Source organism: Panthera uncia, chromosome A2, assembly GCF_023721935.1.
Source record: "Panthera uncia isolate 11264 chromosome A2, Puncia_PCG_1.0, whole genome shotgun sequence".
NCBI classification, from domain to species: domain Eukaryota; kingdom Metazoa; phylum Chordata; class Mammalia; order Carnivora; family Felidae; genus Panthera; species Panthera uncia.
Window position 1 is genome coordinate 140,013,728 of NC_064816.1, and position 20,036 is coordinate 140,033,763.

Consider the following 20,036-nt stretch of genomic DNA (forward strand, 5'->3'; position numbering starts at 1 on the left):
CATGGGGCTCAAACTCACAAACCACGAGATCATGACCTGAGCCAAAGTCGGAGGGTCACCAGACTGAGCCACCCAGGCATCCCATAGCAGCATATTTCAAAATAGCCAACATTGAAAACTCAAATGCTAACTGACAGATGAACAGATGAACAAAATGTGGCATATATACACAATGGATTATTATTCAGCCTTAAAAAGGAAGTACCATTAAAAGCTACAGACACAAAAGGACCAATATTGTAAGAGTCCACTTATATGAAGTACCTAGAGTAGTCAAATTCATAGACAAAGTTAGAATTTTGATTGCCAGGCATTGAAAGGAGAAGATAATGAGAGTTACTGTTTTTTTCAGTACAGTTTCAGTTGAAGAAGATGAAAAGTTCTGGAGATGGATTGTGGTGATGGTAATACGTTGATGTGAATGTATTTAATGCCACTGAATGGGTACTTTAAAAGTTAAAATGGTGCTAAGTGAAATTAGAGAAAGACAAATATCATATGACTTCACTCATATGAGGACTTTAACATACAAAATAGATGAACATAAGGGAAGGGAAGTAAAAATAATATAAAAACAGGGGAGGGGGACAAAACAGAAGAGACTCATAAATATGGAGAACAAACTGAGGTTACGGGAGGCATTGTGGGAGGGGGGATGGGCTAAATGGGTAAGGGGCACTAAGGAATCTACTCCTGAAATCATTGTTGCCCTATATGCTAACTTGGATGTAAATTTAAAAAATAAATTTAAAAAAACCTGTATGCACCATTAAAAAAAATGAGATGAGAACTCACTCAACTTGTGGAAATTATATAGAAATATAGAATGCAGTTTGTGTACAAAGGAAAAAATAAATAAATAGTTAAAATGGTAAATTTTGTTACCCACTGAAAGAAAGAAACAAACAAACAAACACAGTTTAGAATCTGCTCAATCTCTTCTTAAAGGGATTTGGCCCTACTATAAAGATCCACCAGAAGCAAAAGAACTCATGTCAAGTGGAAAACATCATTTATTATCTGTTAAACTTTTCATAAACAATATATCCACTATCAAATAAAAGCAAAACTAGTAATAACAACAAAAGAAAAAGAAACAGACAATAGAAAATAACATATCTAGATGGACTAAAACAACTAGGATGCCTTAAACGAAGTGGCAAAATTTAATATCACCAATAATGGAACAAACAGATTTTATGCTACTCCTGATGTGATTCACTGAAAACAATAAATTATCATCCATGTAGTATTCCTCCAAAAATTGTTTCACCTGAATGCAACCATGAGAAAATGACGACACAAATCCAAATAGCAGGGCACATTAAAAACAAAGACAAAACGAGCCTGGATTGGTTTTTTAATGCCATTATCATAAGACAAACAAAAATACCCCAAAGAACTAAAAAGACCAACTACAAGCAATGCATTTTCCTTGAATGAATCCTAGATTAGAAAAATAAACACTTTAGAACTACCCTACGACCCAGCAATTGCACTACTAGGCATTTATCCAAGGGATACAGGTGTGCTGTTTCGAAGGGACACATGTACCCCCATGTTTACAGCAGCACTATCAACAGTAGCCAAAGTATGGAAAGAGCCCAAACGTCCATCGATGGGTGAATGGATAAAAATGTGGTGTATATGTACAGTGGAGTATTACTCAGCAATCAAAAAGAACGAAATCTTGCCATTTGCAACTATGTGGATGGAATTGGAGGGTATTATGCTAAGTGAAATTAGTCAGAGAAAGACAAAAATCATATGACTTGACTCATATGAGGACTTTAAGAGACAAAACAGATGAACATATGGGAAGGGAAACAAAAATAATATAAAAACAGGGAGAGGGACAAAACAGAAGAGATTCATAAATATGGAGAACTGAGGGTTACTGGAGGAGTTGTGGGAGGGGGGATGGACTAAATGGGTAAGGGGAACTAAGGAATCTATTCCTAAAATCATTGTTGCACTATATGTTAACTAATCTGGATATAAACTTTAAAAAATGAAAAAATAAAATTAAAAAAAAAGAAAGAAAAAGAAACACTTTAAAAGCAACTGGGAAATTTTAACATAGACTATGTATTAGATAATACCATTATACCAAAGTTAAATTTCTAGAGCGTAACAATGGTTTTAGTTTAGTTTAGAAAAATGTTCTTGTTCTGACAAGATAAATGTCACTGTTTAGGGGAACAGCATTATAAGGTCTTCAATTTACTTAGGAAAGATTAAAAAGATACATACACAGAAGGACAGAGAGAAGCAAATGGAGCACTGTCAAACTGAGGAAAAGGGTTTATCCGTGTTCACTGTACAATTCTTTCAAGTTATGAACTTGTCAAAATAAATAGTTCGGGGGGATGCCTGGGTGGCTCAGTCAGTTAAGTGTTTGAGTTCAACTCAGGTTATAATCTCATAGTTCACAAGTTTGAGTCCCACCCCGGGCTCTGTGCTCTCAGCTGACAGCTCGGAGCCTGGAGCCTGCTTCTGTGTCTTGCTCTCTCTCTCTCTACCCCTCCCCAGATCTCACTCTCTCACTCTCTCTCAAAATTAAAAAACCATTTAAAAAATTAAAAATAAATCGTTTGAAAAAAATTAAGTAGCTAATTAATATACTCAAGGAATTAGAAGCCAAATTGGAAAATTTCCATTAAGAAATGAAATCTATAAAAAATAATCAAATAGGGGAACCTAGGCGGCTCAGTCAGTTAAGCTTCCAACTTCGGCTCAGGTCATGATCTCATGGTTTATGAGTTTGAGCCCCAGGTAGGGCTCTGTGCTGATGGCGGAGAGCCTGGAGCTGCTTTGGATTCTGTGTCTCCCCCTCTCTCTCTGCCCCTCCCCTGCTCACGCTCTCTCTCTCAAAAATAAATAAACATAAAAAAAAAAAAGAAATTCTAAAACTGAAAAATACAGTAACCAAAATTAAAAACCAAATGGAAGGGTTAAAATAGCAATCAGAGAACTGAAGAAAAGATTACTATGCTAGAAATAGATCAAGAGAAAATAACGAGACGGAAGCACAAAGTCAAAAAAGATGAACAGTAAAAAATGGGAAGAATCCGAGTGACATGGGGGACACAGTGAAAAAGTTTAACATACGTATAATTGAAATCCTAGAAGGAAAAGAAAAAATGGGGCAGAAGTACTAAAGATAATGGCTAAGAAATTTCCAAAGTGACAGAGACACCAACCCACAGACTTAAGAAGCTCTATAAACCCTAATGACAGAAAAACCAGACCTATGCACATCTTAACACTCCTAAAAAGCCAAAGAGGAAAATCTACAGGGCAGAAAAAAAGATGTATTACCTTTAAAAGAACAATTAGACTGATAACTGACTTATCAACATAAACAATGGGAACCAAGTATCTTCAAAGTACTGAAAGAAAATAACCCCCCATCAGTTATTCTGTACCCAGCAAAAAACTCCAAAATGCAACAAAATTAAGATAAAAGGGGAGCCTGACTGACTCAGTTGGTAAAGCATGTGATTCTTGATCTCCAGGTTGTGAATTTAAGCCTGATGTTGGGCCTATTGCTTAATCGCTTATTTGCTTGCTTCCTTTCTTACTTACTAAATAACTAACTAAAATAAATTAATTTTTTTTAAAAAAATAAAGGAGAAGAAGACAGTTTATAACCAAAAGACCCAAAAAGAAGAAAATACTAAAGGGTGTTCTTCATGGAATAGGAAAATAATTCTGGATGTAAACATGGAAATAGAAGAAATGAAAAGTAAGGGGAAAGGTTAAGTATGAGAGTAAATCTTTATGGACACTGACTATATAAAGCATATCATCTTGTGAGGCTTAAAACATATGAATACAAATACCGGAGAGGAGTTCTATACCCATGTAAGAAGTAGAAAGTCAGAAAGAACACTGCTTTTGCATTAACAATAAACGAAAGCAAATAAACTACAAAATAACTTTTCTTAAAATGCATCAGAAAGCTGAGATCCCAAGGCAACCAAGTAGACTGAAATCTAAAGACAGACCTCTCCAAGGAGACAGGAGGCAAGCACTGAATCATGTGTGGCAGAACATATGAGGAAAACACTCAGGGCACCAGATAACCAAGTAATAAAAATTCTGCTAAAATTATGAACAAATTGATGAATGCTGAGTGTGGGCTAATGTGAACATACAAAATCCCTAGGGCTCACAGGCACAAGGGTCACAACCACCTACAGGCTCCTCTGCACAGACCTCTCCCAGAAACTCAGAACAGACTGGGCATTAGGGCAAAAGACCGGTGAGAACTCCTTTGGCAGGATGATCCTGGACAGGAACAGCCTTAGCCGCAGAAAAGGCACAAAAAGCTGACTAGATAGACCCTCCCCCTCCCCTACTGAACAAACGCCTCAGACTCCGTGGGGACAGCAAATCCTGTCACCCTCAGGGCACAGGCTAAGACCTATCCCTGATGCACAACCGTGGAGGTCTCCTACGACTGAGGGAGGGGCAAAAAAATGTATCCTGCACAAGACCTGCCAGATGCAAGGCAGAGACAGACTTCCACAGGTGAGGCCAGGATCACTGAGACAACCCACCACTGAAAACGGCAGCACTGCAACTGTCTAAGAGTATGGTACACTGGGGCAACAGAGAACATTCCCGTCCCCTGTTCCCCCACACAAATAAACACTGAACACATCACATTCAAACTCCTGAAACACAGAGATAAGGAAAAAACACTGGAGGCAGAAATCCATTTACATTGGCTCTGTAACAGCTCAACTGTAGAACTTTGTACTGTAATTACTTAGGCCACCGTTCATCTTTTCTAATAGGCTGTAAGCTCTTCAAAGGTAAAGAAAGACCTTAACTGTATCTACATCTCTCAGAATACTCTGGCCCTAAGAGGTACTTTAAATAAAGTATGTATTAAATTTTTAAATATAAAGTGAAACGACACAACACCATCATCTCCTAAGTCCTTAACACCTCTTTGTTTTCCCAAATGAAAAAGCCCATCCTTTTACTAGGTAGCTAGATACTTACTGGATGGGCAGTCAGCTCTAAGAACAGAATCCAAAATGTTTAGAAAGAAAGAGCAACAGAGAACAAGCAAATCAGTTCTTTACAGATAAAGAAAACAAAGACCCTGAGAGGATGAGATGTTTTTCATTCAGAATCTTCACTTGTAGAACTTCACTTGCCTTGCCCAGATGGAGCCTTGGTTTTGTTTTGTTTTAAACATATATTTTGTTTTAGCAATGAAAAGAAGCTCAATAATTTCCTAGCTAAAATCTGAAGATTTAGAATTTTCAGAAAAACGTCAGTGAAGAGAACCTTAAAATCTCCCTAAAATGGGAGTCTTCTGAAATGAGTGTACTTTAAAATATTACCAGTATTTCTGAAATAGGAAAAAAGAGAACAGCACTGAAGCAACTAAATCAAATATAAAACTTATATCTTTTCATGCTCATTATGTAATTATCTTGGGGTTTTTTTTTGTTTTTTAACTAAAATATAGATGGCAGCTATATGAATTTCCTAGGACACTTCTATGAGAAACTGGTCTTTGAAAAATTCCCAAATTGCTCTTTGTGCAAATACATCTGGTAGAACCAAAGCAAAAGAGCTGTCTTCTCATTTCAACCACTCTTATCGTCAAGCTGCTTCACCCACTGGTCAAATGTGCCTCTCTTTTCAACTATTTGTCTTTTGGAATAAGAATAAAATACAAGAGTAACCTCTAAAGAAACCTGGCAAACTTAAATATCATGGCTACTAAGTAAACTATCAATGAAAAATTACCTGGGATGATACTGTCAGTACTATAGATTAAGGGGTCATAATTTATCACTTTCTTTTGAATTCTAGGAGTTTCAGCATTGTTGGCATCCCCAAACAAGTAATCTTGTTTTGGTCACTGAATCATAAAGAAAATGCATCTAAATCCTGATATCCTAGACACTATAGTGCACTGCTCATTGTACTTCCCCTCTGCTAAGGCTGAAGAAGGAAGAGAAGGAAGGAAGGAAGAAAGGAAGGAAGGAAGGAAAAGGGATTCTTGACAAGGAGAGAATAAAGCACTTACACTTCATGGGACTTTCTAGCCACAGATGCCAGGTGCTACCCACTGAAATCCAGGCTTGGACTAAGCTCCACATTTCTGAAAGGACCATCTCAACCGAAGCCTGGGGCTCAGAGTCAGCAGGAGGAAGCTGCAGCTCCCACCAGCAGCACATTTCAAAGAGGCTGCAACAAGAGAACATTTTCCATTTAAACATCTAATTCCAATCTTCCATTTCACATAGCAGTAGCAGAACAGGCCTGTGTATCAGTCTTTTCAAAGATATTTCCATGACTATGTGATGAATATGAATGAAGCAGGCTATGGCCCAGCAATCCTTTCACTAACATACTCTAAGTCTTTCATTACGCTTCACAGCAGATCCTAATAGTACTTGCTCTTTCCTTTCTTTAATGATGCTCTGTTGCTCCAAGACTCACTTCTATACCAACAGTTCTAAAACTGCCGAGAATCCACCTAAACCACTGAGCTGGCGGGCGGTCAACAATGCAAGCACACACCCAGATGGAAGCCTAAGGATTCCTTAGCTGCCAAGAATTAGAAGTGGATTAGAGCTGCTAGTTAATCCTACAAAAAACTCCTCAAATTAAGCAGAATTACTTAAAATACTTCACTGAGGACAGAAGAGCCCTGGCAAATGGAAAATGAAATTCTGTAAATACAAATATTTCAGTGAAATTTGAAAAGTAACATAAAAGTGTCAGGTTGCTGTACTTTTTTAAGCATTTCAATTAGTGAATAATATATTTATTAAATAAAGACTTTTAAAGATTTACAGTATATTGAGGGAGGGGGAGACTAAGAGTAGAGTGAAAAGAACAAAACAAAAACAAAAAAAACTATCAAAGAACACATTTTAGGCACATGTCCTATAGCAATGTGGCATAGAGCTAGAAAACCAGAATTTCCCAGATCAAGAAAAAAAAATCATTCTCATGGGACAGGTAAAAAAAAGAATAAGTCTAATTTACCTGAAACAGAGAAAATAACTTTTTAACTCGGTCAACTATCTTAAGTTTTTGTACCTAATCTTTTATGAGAATTTTACAAATTTAGGACAAACTGCTGGGTCTGTCACAAGATACCTTCTGATGGTTTTCTAAGACAGGGAAAGAAAATGGTTTGAAGGGGGTATTATGAAAAACACAAACTATGGGCTAAAAAGATTACTACCTAAAAATTATATTTTTCAAAATAAGTTGTTTTGTAAGACGGCCTGAAATGCAAAACCCATGATGAAATGAACTTAGCTAATAACTTCATCACAGCAGTGATGAGTACACAACCCCCAGCTCCAAAAGGAGTGTAAATGAAAAATAGTCATATAAAGCCCCTAGCAAGCTCCCAGACCCACAGAATACTCTTGTGTGCATAAATAACTTTTCTAGAAGCAAAAAGGCTCATTTAGAGACAAATTCAGCCAACTTACATTTTGACAGCCATCTCTATAATGACTGAGTAAATAATTAAAAGGGAGATATTATTTCTCTTATGGGAGGGAAGAGATTCCAAGCTAAAAATAATTCTTTAAAAAATCATAAGCAAAAAACAACAAAAACAAACAAACAAAAACATAAGCTATTCAAATTCCATAAGAAATACCCACTTTTAAGTCAGCTTTTAGACTAGCACCCATATGCACTGTTCCATCTTGATTTCAATGAAAGGAATCCGTAAGATCAAATGACAAGACTGCACCCTGTGGTCTCCTCCATTTCGGATGATATCCCCGTGTTTCTGGGACAAGCATTTTCAAACAATCCTCAGTCGTAATAAACTCTGCCAAATGAAACTTGGCTCAAATTTGTGCTACTGTGGCTGTCAGTCATGTATAATATGGTACTGAGAAATCTTGCCGAGATGTTTTCATGACAAGAGTAAAAAATCCCTATCCAACTTTAAAATCCTTAATAACCTATGTATGTGAAATTTAACTTCAAGAATGGCCCTGAAAAAAGATAAATCTGGATCCATAAAATCACCTTGGGTTGGGAGTGACCGAAGTATGCATTGGTAATCACCTTGCTGTGGGCCTTACTAATTATACCAGGCAGCCCTACATTAAAAGTAGAAAATGCCAAGCTTGAAATCATTTGAAGCAAAGCCGATGTCAGTACTTCCTGAAAGCCAAAAATAGAAAAAGTGTATTTCCTTTTATCGCTGGTCCCTATTGCTGCCCATCTGAACAAGTTTTATAACAACTCATCTAAACCAGAAGAATGAGAATATCATCAGACATATTAAGCAATATGTTAACAACGTGCTTAAGATTCAACTTTTTCAAACTTATAGGAATATGAAATGTCTAGCTTAAAGTACTGTTTAAAAAAAAATGCACTGGAGTGTTAAAAAACTCTGAATCCTTATATAAAAAACATGTATATTTTCAGGTCTCATTCAAGTATATTCTTCTGTTTGGGGGCTACTTAAATAGGATTATACTATGGCTGAGACAAAATACAAGGAAACGATGAACACAGAGGAAAAACTGAAAAGAAATGGGCTATGGGCTTGAGGAAAAAAAATAGGTAAAAAAACAATGTAAACTCCATTAACAGAAAATTTCTCACCAAAGGAAAATAATATATGTTTCATAATATTGTCATTTTAGAAACTCTACAAGAAAGGAAAATTAAGTCAGTATTTTTAAGTGACTTTTCTCTTTTTTTATGTTTATTTATTATTTTTGAGAGAGAGCGCACGAGTGAGGGAGGGGCAGAAAGAGAGGGGAGACACAGAATCTGAAGCAGGCTCCAGGCTCTGACTTGTCAGCACAGAGCCTGACGAGGCGCGGGGCTCAAACCCACAAACCTCAAGATCATGACCTGAGCCGAAGTCCGACGCTTGACTGAGCCACCCAGGTGCCCCTAAGTCAGTATTTTTAAGGAGTTCTGCACGTCAAACACTACAAAATTATCCCCTTTAGCCACACTATGAATTTCCAATTAAAGACAAATAAAGCTTCTGAGACTTCACTTGTACAGCAGTAAAACACTCTGGTAGTATTTCAGTACCTGAGTGCAAGCTAGAAAAATACAGGAGTGATAATCTGAGCAATCTCAACTTCCTATGAATTAAATGCTTATAAATTCAACAGAGCTTAAAATTCTATAAAATCTGGAAAACAGTATGGCGGTTCCTCAAAAACAAACAAACAAACAAACAAACAAACCCACTCGCAATAGCCAAAAGGTGGAAGCAACCCAGTTTTCATGGATAGATAAGTGGATAAACAAAATGAGGTACATACGTTATTATACAGTCTTAAAAGAGGATGATACATTATTATACAAACTTAAAAAAGGATGAAATTCTGACACATGATACACCATGGATGAACCCTGAGGACACTATGCTAAGTGAATAAGTCAGTCACAAAAGTTCAAATACTGTATGATTCCATTCATATGAAGTACCTAGGGTAGTGAAATTCAGAGACAGAAAGCAGGTTGCTAGAAGCTAGGGGTGGAGGGAGGGGAAAATTGGCAGTTAACTTTAATAACCAGAGTTTCAGTTTTACAAGAGGAAAGTCTAGAGATGGATGTTGGTGATGGATGCACAACATTAATATACTTAAACCCACTGAACTGTACGCTTTAAAATGGTTAAACGGTAGGGGCGCCTGGGTGGGTCAGTCGGTTGGGCATCCGACTTCGGTTTAGGTCATGATCTCACAGCTTATGAGTTCAAGCCGCACATCGGGCTCTGTGTTGACAGCTCAGAGCCTAGAGCCTGGAGCCTGCTTTGGATTCTGTGTCTCCCTCTCTCTCTCTCTGCTCCTCCCCCATTCATGCCCTGTCTCTCTCAAAAATAAATAAATGTCAAAAAAAATTTTTTTAATAAATAAATAAAATGGTTAAACAGTGGATCTTATGTTACGTATATTTCACTGCAATTTGAAAAAAGGAATGAAACTGACACAACCTACAACCAGAACAAACATTAAAGATATTATGTGAAGTGAAATAAACAAAACACAAAAAGTACAACAGTGTAAGATTCTACTTATATAAGGTACCTGAAATAGTCGAATTCATGGAGACAAAAAGAATGGTGTTGCCAGGGGCTGGAGTTAAGAGGGAAAGGAGAATTACAGTTTATAGATAGAGTTTTAGTCTAGGAAGATGAAAAGTTCTAGAGATGGGTGGTGGTAACAGCTGCACAACAGGAAAGTATTTAATGCCACCAAACTTTATACTTAAAAATGGTTATTTATGCTATGAATATTTTACAATAAAAAAATCTATACCATCTATTTTCCATTTCCCTGATAAACATCAGTGCAAACAACGTGAAAAAAAAAATGCTGAAGGAATATCTGTAAAGCTTTGGAAGAAACCTGTGTTATAATTAGAATATACAGCACTGCCCTGATAATTTTACATCCTGAATCACACACCACCAACTCTAGTGCAAGGCCTGGGAAGACAAAAATTAAACTAATCCAAACATGGACGAATGCCACCAGATAACAGACTACCATGCCAACATAAATACCATCACAAATGCTCATTCACAGGCTCCAGTACACCAAAGACATGAAATGTCTATATCTGCAAGGTCCAAGACTTGGAATGTGGCAAATAAGGAACTGATTTTAACTTTTATTTAATTTTAATTTAAGTAGCCACAATAGCCATCTGGCTAATGGCTACCATATTAGATGACACAGCCAGATTGGTCAACTCTGGAATAAAGGTCTCTAGTTTTTATCATTTATGTTTTTCTAGTTTCCAGCAAGGCAAGGCAGAGAGTAGTCCTATGTTCATTGAATTTACTGATTCACAGAATTTGTAGATGAACATTTTCTCTTTTCTAGAAGGTTTTTCTTTCAAAAGCATGTTACAAGAGTCACTTAATTGGAGGATGAGAACAAAAGCATTAAAAAAAAAACCCCAGATTTTTAGATGTCAGCTCAATAACTGCAACTGCTAAAAGGAAAACCAAAACACTGGTTTTTTGAACTAGGCTAAACAATCAACAAATTCCAAAAACGAAAACTAAGAAATTTGAAACTGAAATTCCATGATCCCTGACTTTCCTGATATGATATGTAGAAGAAAATTCCTAAGGATATGTGATAAACCAAACATGACAATGTCAACATAGTCCATCAGAGCATGATTTGACTTATCCTTTTTATAATTTCGTCATTCCTTTTCAGTTTCCAGACTAAAATTTTTGAGGTAACCTCTGACCCACAGATTGTATTTGTAAAAGTAGTCTATAATCTAAATTACAAACTTAAAACAAATGCATAGCATCATTCATTAGCCATATAAAGAGATGGTCTTTCCTTCCATTGCTTTCTACACTGTCTACTGATTTGGGTTACCAGAGGTAAACAAAGTGTTCAGAACAGTTCACTGATAAGATAGGCTTCCTTTAAAATCTGTCTCAAAATAACCTTTTTAAAAATACACTGGAGGGGCACCTGGGTGGCTCAGTTGGTTGAGCATCCCACTCTTGATTTTGGCTCAGGTCATGACCTCTCAGTTCATGAGATGGAGCCCCACAACAGGCTCTGCACTGACAGCCTGGAGCCTGCTCTGGATTCCCTCTCTGCCACTCCCGTCCCAACCACACTCTCTCTCCAAATAAATATTTAAGAAATAAATAACAATTAATAAATGAGGGTGATACAAATTTATCTCACAAAGATAAATTTGTTTTTTAAATAAAGGATGAAAAGACTGAAAGCAGAGCATCATAGGACACTGAATGATAATGTTTATTTTCAATTACCCATAGGTATGGTAGAGAGGCAGCAAAAATAAATGAAATTCATAAAGACAAATTTCAGATATCCAAGTATCCCTTTGGAGATGCCTACAAGCAGCTATTCATTCAACACACATTTTTAAGAATCTGTCAGTCATCTTGATCACTGCTTACTTAATAACCATTAAGTTATTCCCTCAACTGGGGCGCCTGAGTGGCTCAGTCAGTTAAGCTTCCAACTTCGGCTCAGGTCATGATCTCACACTCCATGAGTTCAAGCCCCACATCTGGCTCTGTGCTGACAGCTCAGAGCCTGGAGCCTGCTTCATTCAGATTCTGTGTCTCCCTCTCAGTCTGACCCTCCCCCAACTAATGCTCTTTCTCTCTCTCAAATAAATAAATAAAATAAAATAAACATTAAAAAAAATTTTTTAATGAATAAATGTTAAAAAAAAGTTATTTCCTCAACTGTATCATATAAACAATTCTACAGTCTAGCAGGGAGAAGAAAACAGATTTCCAAAAGGTAAAGAAAATTATACAGATTATAAATGTAATTAGATAAAGTGCTCTAGGTGCTCAGTGGAGGCAGAAATGATTTCCAGTTGAAGAGAATCAACTAAGACTTCAAGGAAAATCGGGCACCTGGGTGGCTCAGTCAGGTAAGTGTCTGACTGTTGATTTTGGCTGAGGTCATGATCTCAGGGTCATGAGATCAAGCTCCGTGTTGGGCTCCACACTGAGCAAAGAGCCTTGCTTAAAATTCTCTCTCCCCCTGGCCCTCCCCTATGCATGTGGGTGCATGTTCTCTGTCCCTCAAAAAAATAAAAGGTGGGGAGACACCTGGGTGACTCAGTCGGTTAAGTGTCCAATGCTTGGTTTCGGCTCAGGTCCTGATCTCATGATTCCTGAGTTCAAGCCCCCACATCGGGCTCTGTGCGGACAGTGTGCCTCCCCACACGCTCCACCCCCTCTCAAAATAAACTTAAAAAAAAAAAAAAAAACTTAAAAAAAAAAGACTTCAAGGAGAAAGAATTTAGGCTGGGGTTTGAAAAGATAGGTTAGTTTCTTCATTTGAAGACAAGATTGCGAGGGTGCCTGGCTGGCTCGGTTGGTAGAGCATGCGACTCTTGATTTTGGAGTTGTAAATTCAAGCCCCATCATGGGTGTGGACATTACTTAAAAAAAAAATAAAATAAAATCTTAAAAAAATAAGTAAAATAAAATAAGACAAGATTGGGAAAGAGTAACAGCATAGACGTAGTAAAAGAATCAAAGAAATCACAAAATTGGACAAAGGTGGCATTCTCTACCACCACCCCCTCAAAACCATTTGCTTACTATTGGAAATATTACAGCTGTATGAATGCTGATGGGAAGGGCCCAGTAAAGAGGGAGTCTGAACGAAGATGCAAGTGAGAGGGTAACCAAAAGATCAAGGTTCCTAAGAATTCAGAAAATGAGATGCAGAGCACCTAGAGCTGACAGGAAAAGGGAGAAGCAGTTGACTACAACTATGCTAAAGTTTTACCAAAAATGAGAAGTGAAGAATTGATATTATAGTATATTTAAGAAAATGACTAGAATGATAGACCCTGTAATCCAAATTAGAAAGAAGTAAAGACAAGACCTAATAAAGAAAAAGTAGGAGCCAGTCAACTGAATAAGGTTTTGATGAAATTCAAGAACTAATGCAGGGATTTGTTTAACATTATTAAGTTGACTGAACACATCTGTTTGCCCATAGGTCCCTTCCAAAAATCCATTAAAATCAGTGTAAACAGATTATTTTAAAGAGGGTGGGGGTAATGCTACAAGGACAAAAATGGATTTGTCCATTGATTGTTAATCAATCATTTGATTGATAAACAAAACAAAACTAGAAAGCTAATGGAGGAGTTAATTGTCTTAGCAGGTCTGAAAAAGTTGAAACTTTTTCAGAGGAAGGACAGGATGAAAATGGGGAAGCCAAGGGGCAAAATGATTCATGTTGCAAAATCCTAATCAGGCTCAGGAATTACAAGTACCAGGTACATCTGAAGGCAGACGCACAGGTAGAACAAAAAACAAAGTGGGTTCAAAATCTGCATAAGCAGTTAGACCAAGATTTTCTCCCTAACACAGTGGCAAGGCTACTATCCTCCCACCATCACAGAAGACTCAAGAGTTACTTTGCAAAGACTGATGCAGAGGGACTCTGGACTCTTAGTAGACTCACCTAAGGACAGGAATATCATACTGAAAACCAGTTAAATTAAAGCCAACATACTTAGTGGTAAGATCCATCCCTGGCTCATTCTTTCACCTGCCACCAACAGCCTCATTTATATCCAGAGGCTTGATCTCAGGATAAAAGTGGTCCAAGAAAAAAGACCAACAGAAATACAACAAGAAAGAAGGAGTGAAGGTTCTCAATTACCCATCAAATGAGGGAGTATTCCAAGAAAAGATCATGGGATCCAGGATTCAGTGCATCCATCCAACACAAGAAAGAGAAGGGAATTCCCTAAGAGTGTTAAAGAGATCCCAGGACAATAATTATGCAACAGACTTGGAGAACAACAAGGCCAGATTGGAGGAGAGAGATAGAGAGCTCTCAGAAGAGGTTTCCTTCCACTAAAAAAGAAAACAGATTACCAATTTGAACATACTAAGAGGATATTTACATACTAACATAGAATTTGGGATGAATTATTGCAGATACACAGAAAATGAAGCAAATGTGAAAGAAAGAAAAGGTAAGGACTATCACCAGGAGGAAAAAAAAAAGTTGCACAAAAAGGGAAACATTACCACAGTACACATGCTACATGGTGCACAATGTGTATTTATTTAACCAAAACTATGTTAGATACAATGGAAGAGAAAGTAGAGGGAGCCCAAATCCTCATCTTTCATAGAGGAAAGTCTACACATAACTTCTCTTTTACATCCTAGGCCTTTTTCTTGTAAAGTTTCCATTTTATAACTTTTTAAAGTTTTAAAAATTTTTAAATTTTAAGTTTTAAAAATATAGATTTCAAAAAATAAAATTATATGAGATTACTTAAATCCTTAAGCCAACAAACTGGAAGAGTGGGTTGTGATCAGAGCAAATGTCTGAGTTAGTGATGTGGGGGGGACTGGTGACTTTTTTTTTCTTTTACATGTTAAGTTCTACATACAACATAGGTCTTGAACTCACCATCCCAAGATCAAGAGCCACATGCTCCACCAACGGAATCAGCCAGGGACTCAGGGTGGTAACTTTTTAATAATGACAAGATCCAGGGTTTGACTGCGTGACCATGTGGCTGAGTTAGTGACTTGAGAGGTTGGTGACTTCTTAGTAATGACAAGATCCAAGATGTGACAATATGACCACATGGTTGAGAAAAAGAGGTAAAGGAATTAAGGAGCTAAAATGTTCGCTGTGTTGTGAATCCAGATGCCTAAAAATGATAATGTGGGACTGTGCTAGACATTTTCCAGTTCTATTCTTCTACCCTCGCCTACCATGCTTTTTGCCTCAGTATGCTGATCTCTATGGACTGTATCAACAGGTTCTTGCATCCCCTAACTTCTGGTTGGGTTTGCCCAAAGAAGAATCCCACGAGGTTAGGAGAATAAGGTCAAGACATTTATTCCTCCAGCCCCCTCCCTGAAAAAATCACCTCATGATGATTGTGTCCCTTCAACTGCCATTCCTCTCAAGGCAGCCAACTCCATAGTTTCCTTAATAGTTCAAGTAACCACTCTTCTCCTACTCTTTCTGGCCTAGAGATGTTAACAATTTGGCAACAGGTTACTACACTATTGCCACATTATACCAACATCTTTGGAAACAATACTTTTATAAAATAAACCCTTTTTGAATTACTCCATTTCAAGCTTGCCATCTTTTCCAGTTGGGGCCCTTACTGCAAATAGCAATAATGATGATAATGTAAGGTTGTAACAGAGCATAGCGGAAAGTAAGAATAGTGACTACCATTTAAATAATATTTACTAACTTTAAAAAAATTTTTTTTTAATATTTTATTTATTTTTGGGAGACAGAGTGCCAGCAGGGGAGGGACAGAGACAGAGGGAGACACATAATCTAAAGCAGGCTCCAGGCTCCAAGCTGTCAACACAGAGCCCGATGCGGGATCATAACCTGGGCGGAAGTCAGGATGCTTAACAGACTGAGCTACCCAGACACCCCTAATTACTAACATACTTTAAGCTCTAGGTTCCAAGAGTTTTTCTAAGCTCTTTGTAGATATTAACTCAATCACCACAAATCTATGTGGCAGACATTTTTGTCTGGATCATTTCCATATACCATCCCCTAGCACGATTTCTAATATAGGGTAAGCACTCATTATTTAAAATACACACAACAATAAGCAGGTTTAGTAGGGAAGAGATGACTTTTGGTATGGTGTACGAGACTTGTGACTCCCCAAAAACTAAACACTAAATAAGACCATATATGAGTGATTTTCTTGTGTAGCCTACAGTGAGTCTAATTCCTTTATCTTCCCATGAGGTTATCCAGAACTTGAGGTCCCAAATTTTTTAATGTAACATTTAAAGCCAAAGTTGAGAAATTTTAAATATTATGCACCTGAAACCCAGAGGCTCACTTAAGAGGGCAGAGCACCTCTAAGTACCAGTTACAAGTTTTTTAAACAAAGGGAAGAATTTTAAAAATATGCTTGGGAATATAAAATGCAAAAATAAGAAAGGCAGAGTCAGCAAAATCATTAAGTATACACACACACTCTCTCTCTAACACAACACACACACAGAAATAAAGCATAAAGCACAGAAAATGTGAATATAAAAATTAGAGGAAGGATAAGGCATGTGAATCAAAGAATGCAGAAATACAGTAAGTATAATAGGTTGAAATTAAACCCCTCACTGCATGTTCACACAATCATATGGAATAATCAAGGCAGCTGTGATAAAGAATCTAAAGTCAGAGAAAAAACAAGGTTAGAGACCAAATAGGCAGCAAAATGTGAACTGGAAAGATCTTCTGAAACCAGAATTGATATTTTTTCCCTTCACATCACATTTCACTCGAAAACACAACGGAAATTCACGTGTATAAGAATCTAGAAACCTGAGAAGTTTCGAGAATAATAGACTCAAACTAGAGTGAAAAATCAGCAAGGAACAGTGAGGTGAAAGCTACGACTGAAAGCTACGAAGGAACTGCCAGGTGCTACACTGGTACACCGAGAAGAGACGGATAAAAAAAGCATCCCTAAGTGGAAGATGGAGAAAGACTGGTATTGGATTCAGTTGAAAGACTAAACGGAAAAGCAGAACTGAAGAAGCATGTAGCGAGCTTAAAACTTAAACAGGACCAAATCGATGCCAAGAGCGAGTACAGGACCTACAAATCAGATTCTACAGGGTGGGGAAAGGGCCAGTCCGCGACCGACCAGCTGCGACTAGTTTCCGAAAAGCGGCGTAAATGTAGCTTCGCAGCCCCACCCCGCGGCAGAGCAGCTCCTCCCTAAGGAGCATCACACGAGGCCAACCGCCCGGCTCAGGCTCCAGTTCGAGCCTAGGTCCCACCCCGCCCTTGCCCCGCGGCGCAGAACGGCCTCTCTCTGGGCCCCTCACCGAACGCTGCAGCTCCCCAAGCCAAAACGAGGCGCGCTCCTTTCCGCTAGGATCTGGGTCGTGGTAAAGCGCCTGCACTGCCTGGTACACGAGCTGCAAAGTCGGCTTTGCCCCTTCCATGGTGGTGGCAGTGGTAGCGGCAGCGACGGCTCTGGCGGTTCTCCCGAGGGTTCTCCGGTTGCTCCGCCTTCAGGCTTCCTCACTGTGTCGGCCACGGCCGCTCCCTGACTGGCGCCATCTCCTCTTTGGCCGTTACCAGGGCACAGGGGTTCCCGTGGAAGTTGCCCCCTCGGAAACAGAGGTTAGATTGTATTCGGGTTCCCGGCCTTTTTTCTTATCCTCCCCCTAGACGCCAGACTTCTAATTTCAGCCGCCGTGCTCGCCTCTTTACCCACCGACTTGTCCTCAAAAGTCTGTCCCGGCGCGACACAAACCACGCAGCGTACCTAAGCCGCGTTAACCCGGACCGGAAGCCGCAGCACCGATACCTTTGGTACACTTCCGCCTGGTGCGGCGCAAACGGCCTCCTTCCCGGCACGCCTCCTCCTGTCTCCCCGCCCCCTCCCGGAAGTGGCCCTGCCAGGCCAGGAGCCGGGAAGCGGCAGTCGGTAGCGGGTGTCTCGATTACTCGCGCACGACTGGAGCAATAGGACCGATGTGTGTTCCACACCTGAGCCGCGCATCCCTGCTTGGCAGCCGATCCGAGGTCTTTCCAACCTCTTTCGGATTTCTCTATGCCCGTGGACAAGGCGCCTCAATTCAACTATCCCAGCAATGTCCACCGGACTGGAAGTGCAAAGATGACTAAAGACCGGGTTTCTGTACTGATTCTAGTGGATGAGACAGACACGTAATCAAATAATGTACAAAACTGAAATATGTGCCACATTGAGATGAATCCAAAATGCCTTCAATCCCTGTTCAGCCCCCCTTTCCACCAAGTTCTCACCAAAAAGGATATTTCATTCAATTGCCAGGATGCTGAACTCCAGAGTATTTATTTGCATACATCTTTAGGGTCATTTCCATATTGAATTGAATTTTTGTGTATGCCTTGCTTTCCGAATCAAAAATCAGCGGTGTAACAATTCTCAATTCACAAAAGAAAATAGGATTCTTGGAATCTGTCCTCTGAAGAAATTGTGGACATAAGGTAGTATGTAAAAGGATTTCCCAACATTGCTGCTAGTCCTTTGCAATAATAAATGCCACTATCTGATGAATGCTTACAGTGTGTTAAGCACTGTAGTTAAAAGGTCTGATTTGATGCTTTTAATAACTATATCAACTAAATCCCCATTTTGTAGACTAGGTAGGTAATGTACTTTGCCCAAGGTTACACAGTTCTTAAATGAAAGTCAGGATTTGAATCCAAATCAGTTTCACTACCTCAAAGCCTGTTAAATAATACAATTCCTATTATCTTGTGAATTAATTTCTGAATTGTTATTGTCAACAGATTAGAACAGAAAACATCATAATGAAAACTGTGTTAACGCACAGAATTGATATAATTTCACACAAAAGAAAAGAAACGATATTAAGGCTACCTAACTCACCCATTCATTAAGAAAAAATTTAAGGACATCTGGATGGCCCTGTGGGTTGAGTGCCCCACTCTTGATTTTGGCTCAAATTATGATCCCAGCCCTGTGTCAGTTTCCACACTGAGCATGGAGCCTACTTGAGATCCTCTTCCTCTCCCTTTCCACCTCTCCCCTGCTCATGCTCTCTCTAAAAAAATTTAAAAAAGAAAAAGAAAAAATTGAATAAGGCCATTTTGGTGTCTGCCCTCATGGAGTTTACAGTCTAATTGCAAAGAAAGACAAGCAATTCAATACAATTGAGAACAATAAAAGTTCTGGGGGCACCTGGGTGGCTCAATCGGTTAAGCACCAGACTTCAGCTCAGGTCATGATCTCATAGTTCGTGGGTTTGAGCCCCGCGTTGGGCTGTGTGCTGACAGCTCAGAGCCTGGAGCCTGGAGCCTGCTTCAGATTCTGTGTCTCCCTCTCTCTCTGCCCCTCCCCAACATACACTCTCTCTCTCTCTAAAATAAATAAACATTAAAAGAACAAATTTTTTTGAGTTCTGTAAACATTCACAAGCTAAAAAAATGACATTGGACCTACCTTGCACATATACAATAATTAATTAATTAATTAAAACTATAAAACTCTTGGAAGAAAATAGGACTATATCTTCATGATCTTGGATTAGGCAACAGTTTCTTAGATACAATAACAAAAGTACAACAACAAAAATAAAGATAAATTGGACTTAATCAACACTAAAAACCTGTGTGTCAAAGGACATCATTAAGAAAGTGAAATGACAATCCACAAAATGAAAGAAAAGGGGTATACCTCAGGGGTAGAACATCTGACTGCACAAAATGAAAGAAAAATTTTGCAAACATCTAAAGGATTAGCATCCAGTTCAGCACTCAGAGTTCAACAATGAAAAGACAATTCAGTTTTTCAAATAGGCAAAGGATTGGAACAGATATTTCCTCAAAGAAGATATGCAAATTAACATGCAACTATGCTCCACAGCCTTAATCATCAGGGAAATGCACATTAAAACCGTAATGAGATACCACTGCACACTCAGCAGAATGGCTAAAATTAAAAAAAAAGACATTGAGTGTTGGTAG

At 38.6% G+C, this 20,036-nt stretch overlaps 1 protein-coding gene across 2 annotated transcripts in view; it reads right to left on the reverse strand.

Moving 5' to 3' along the window:
• TNPO3 (transportin 3) overlaps nucleotides 1-17,910 on the reverse strand; it is a 77,516-nt gene extending 59,606 nt beyond the window's left edge. The window contains exons 1-2 of one of the 2 annotated variants that reach the window (XM_049641815.1): nucleotides 17,381-17,462; nucleotides 6,059-6,219 (exon numbers count right to left, since the gene is read on the reverse strand). Coding sequence is in view for 1 of the 2 variants with exons in the window: in XM_049641813.1 (XP_049497770.1) it covers nucleotides 17,381-17,500 (120 nt within the window). In the remaining variant the exon portion in view is untranslated. Of the gene's footprint in view, nucleotides 1-6,058; nucleotides 6,220-17,380 lie in introns of both variants that reach the window. The other variant, XM_049641813.1, reaches the window with a different exon arrangement.
• Nucleotides 17,911-20,036: the final 2,126 nt, after the last annotated feature.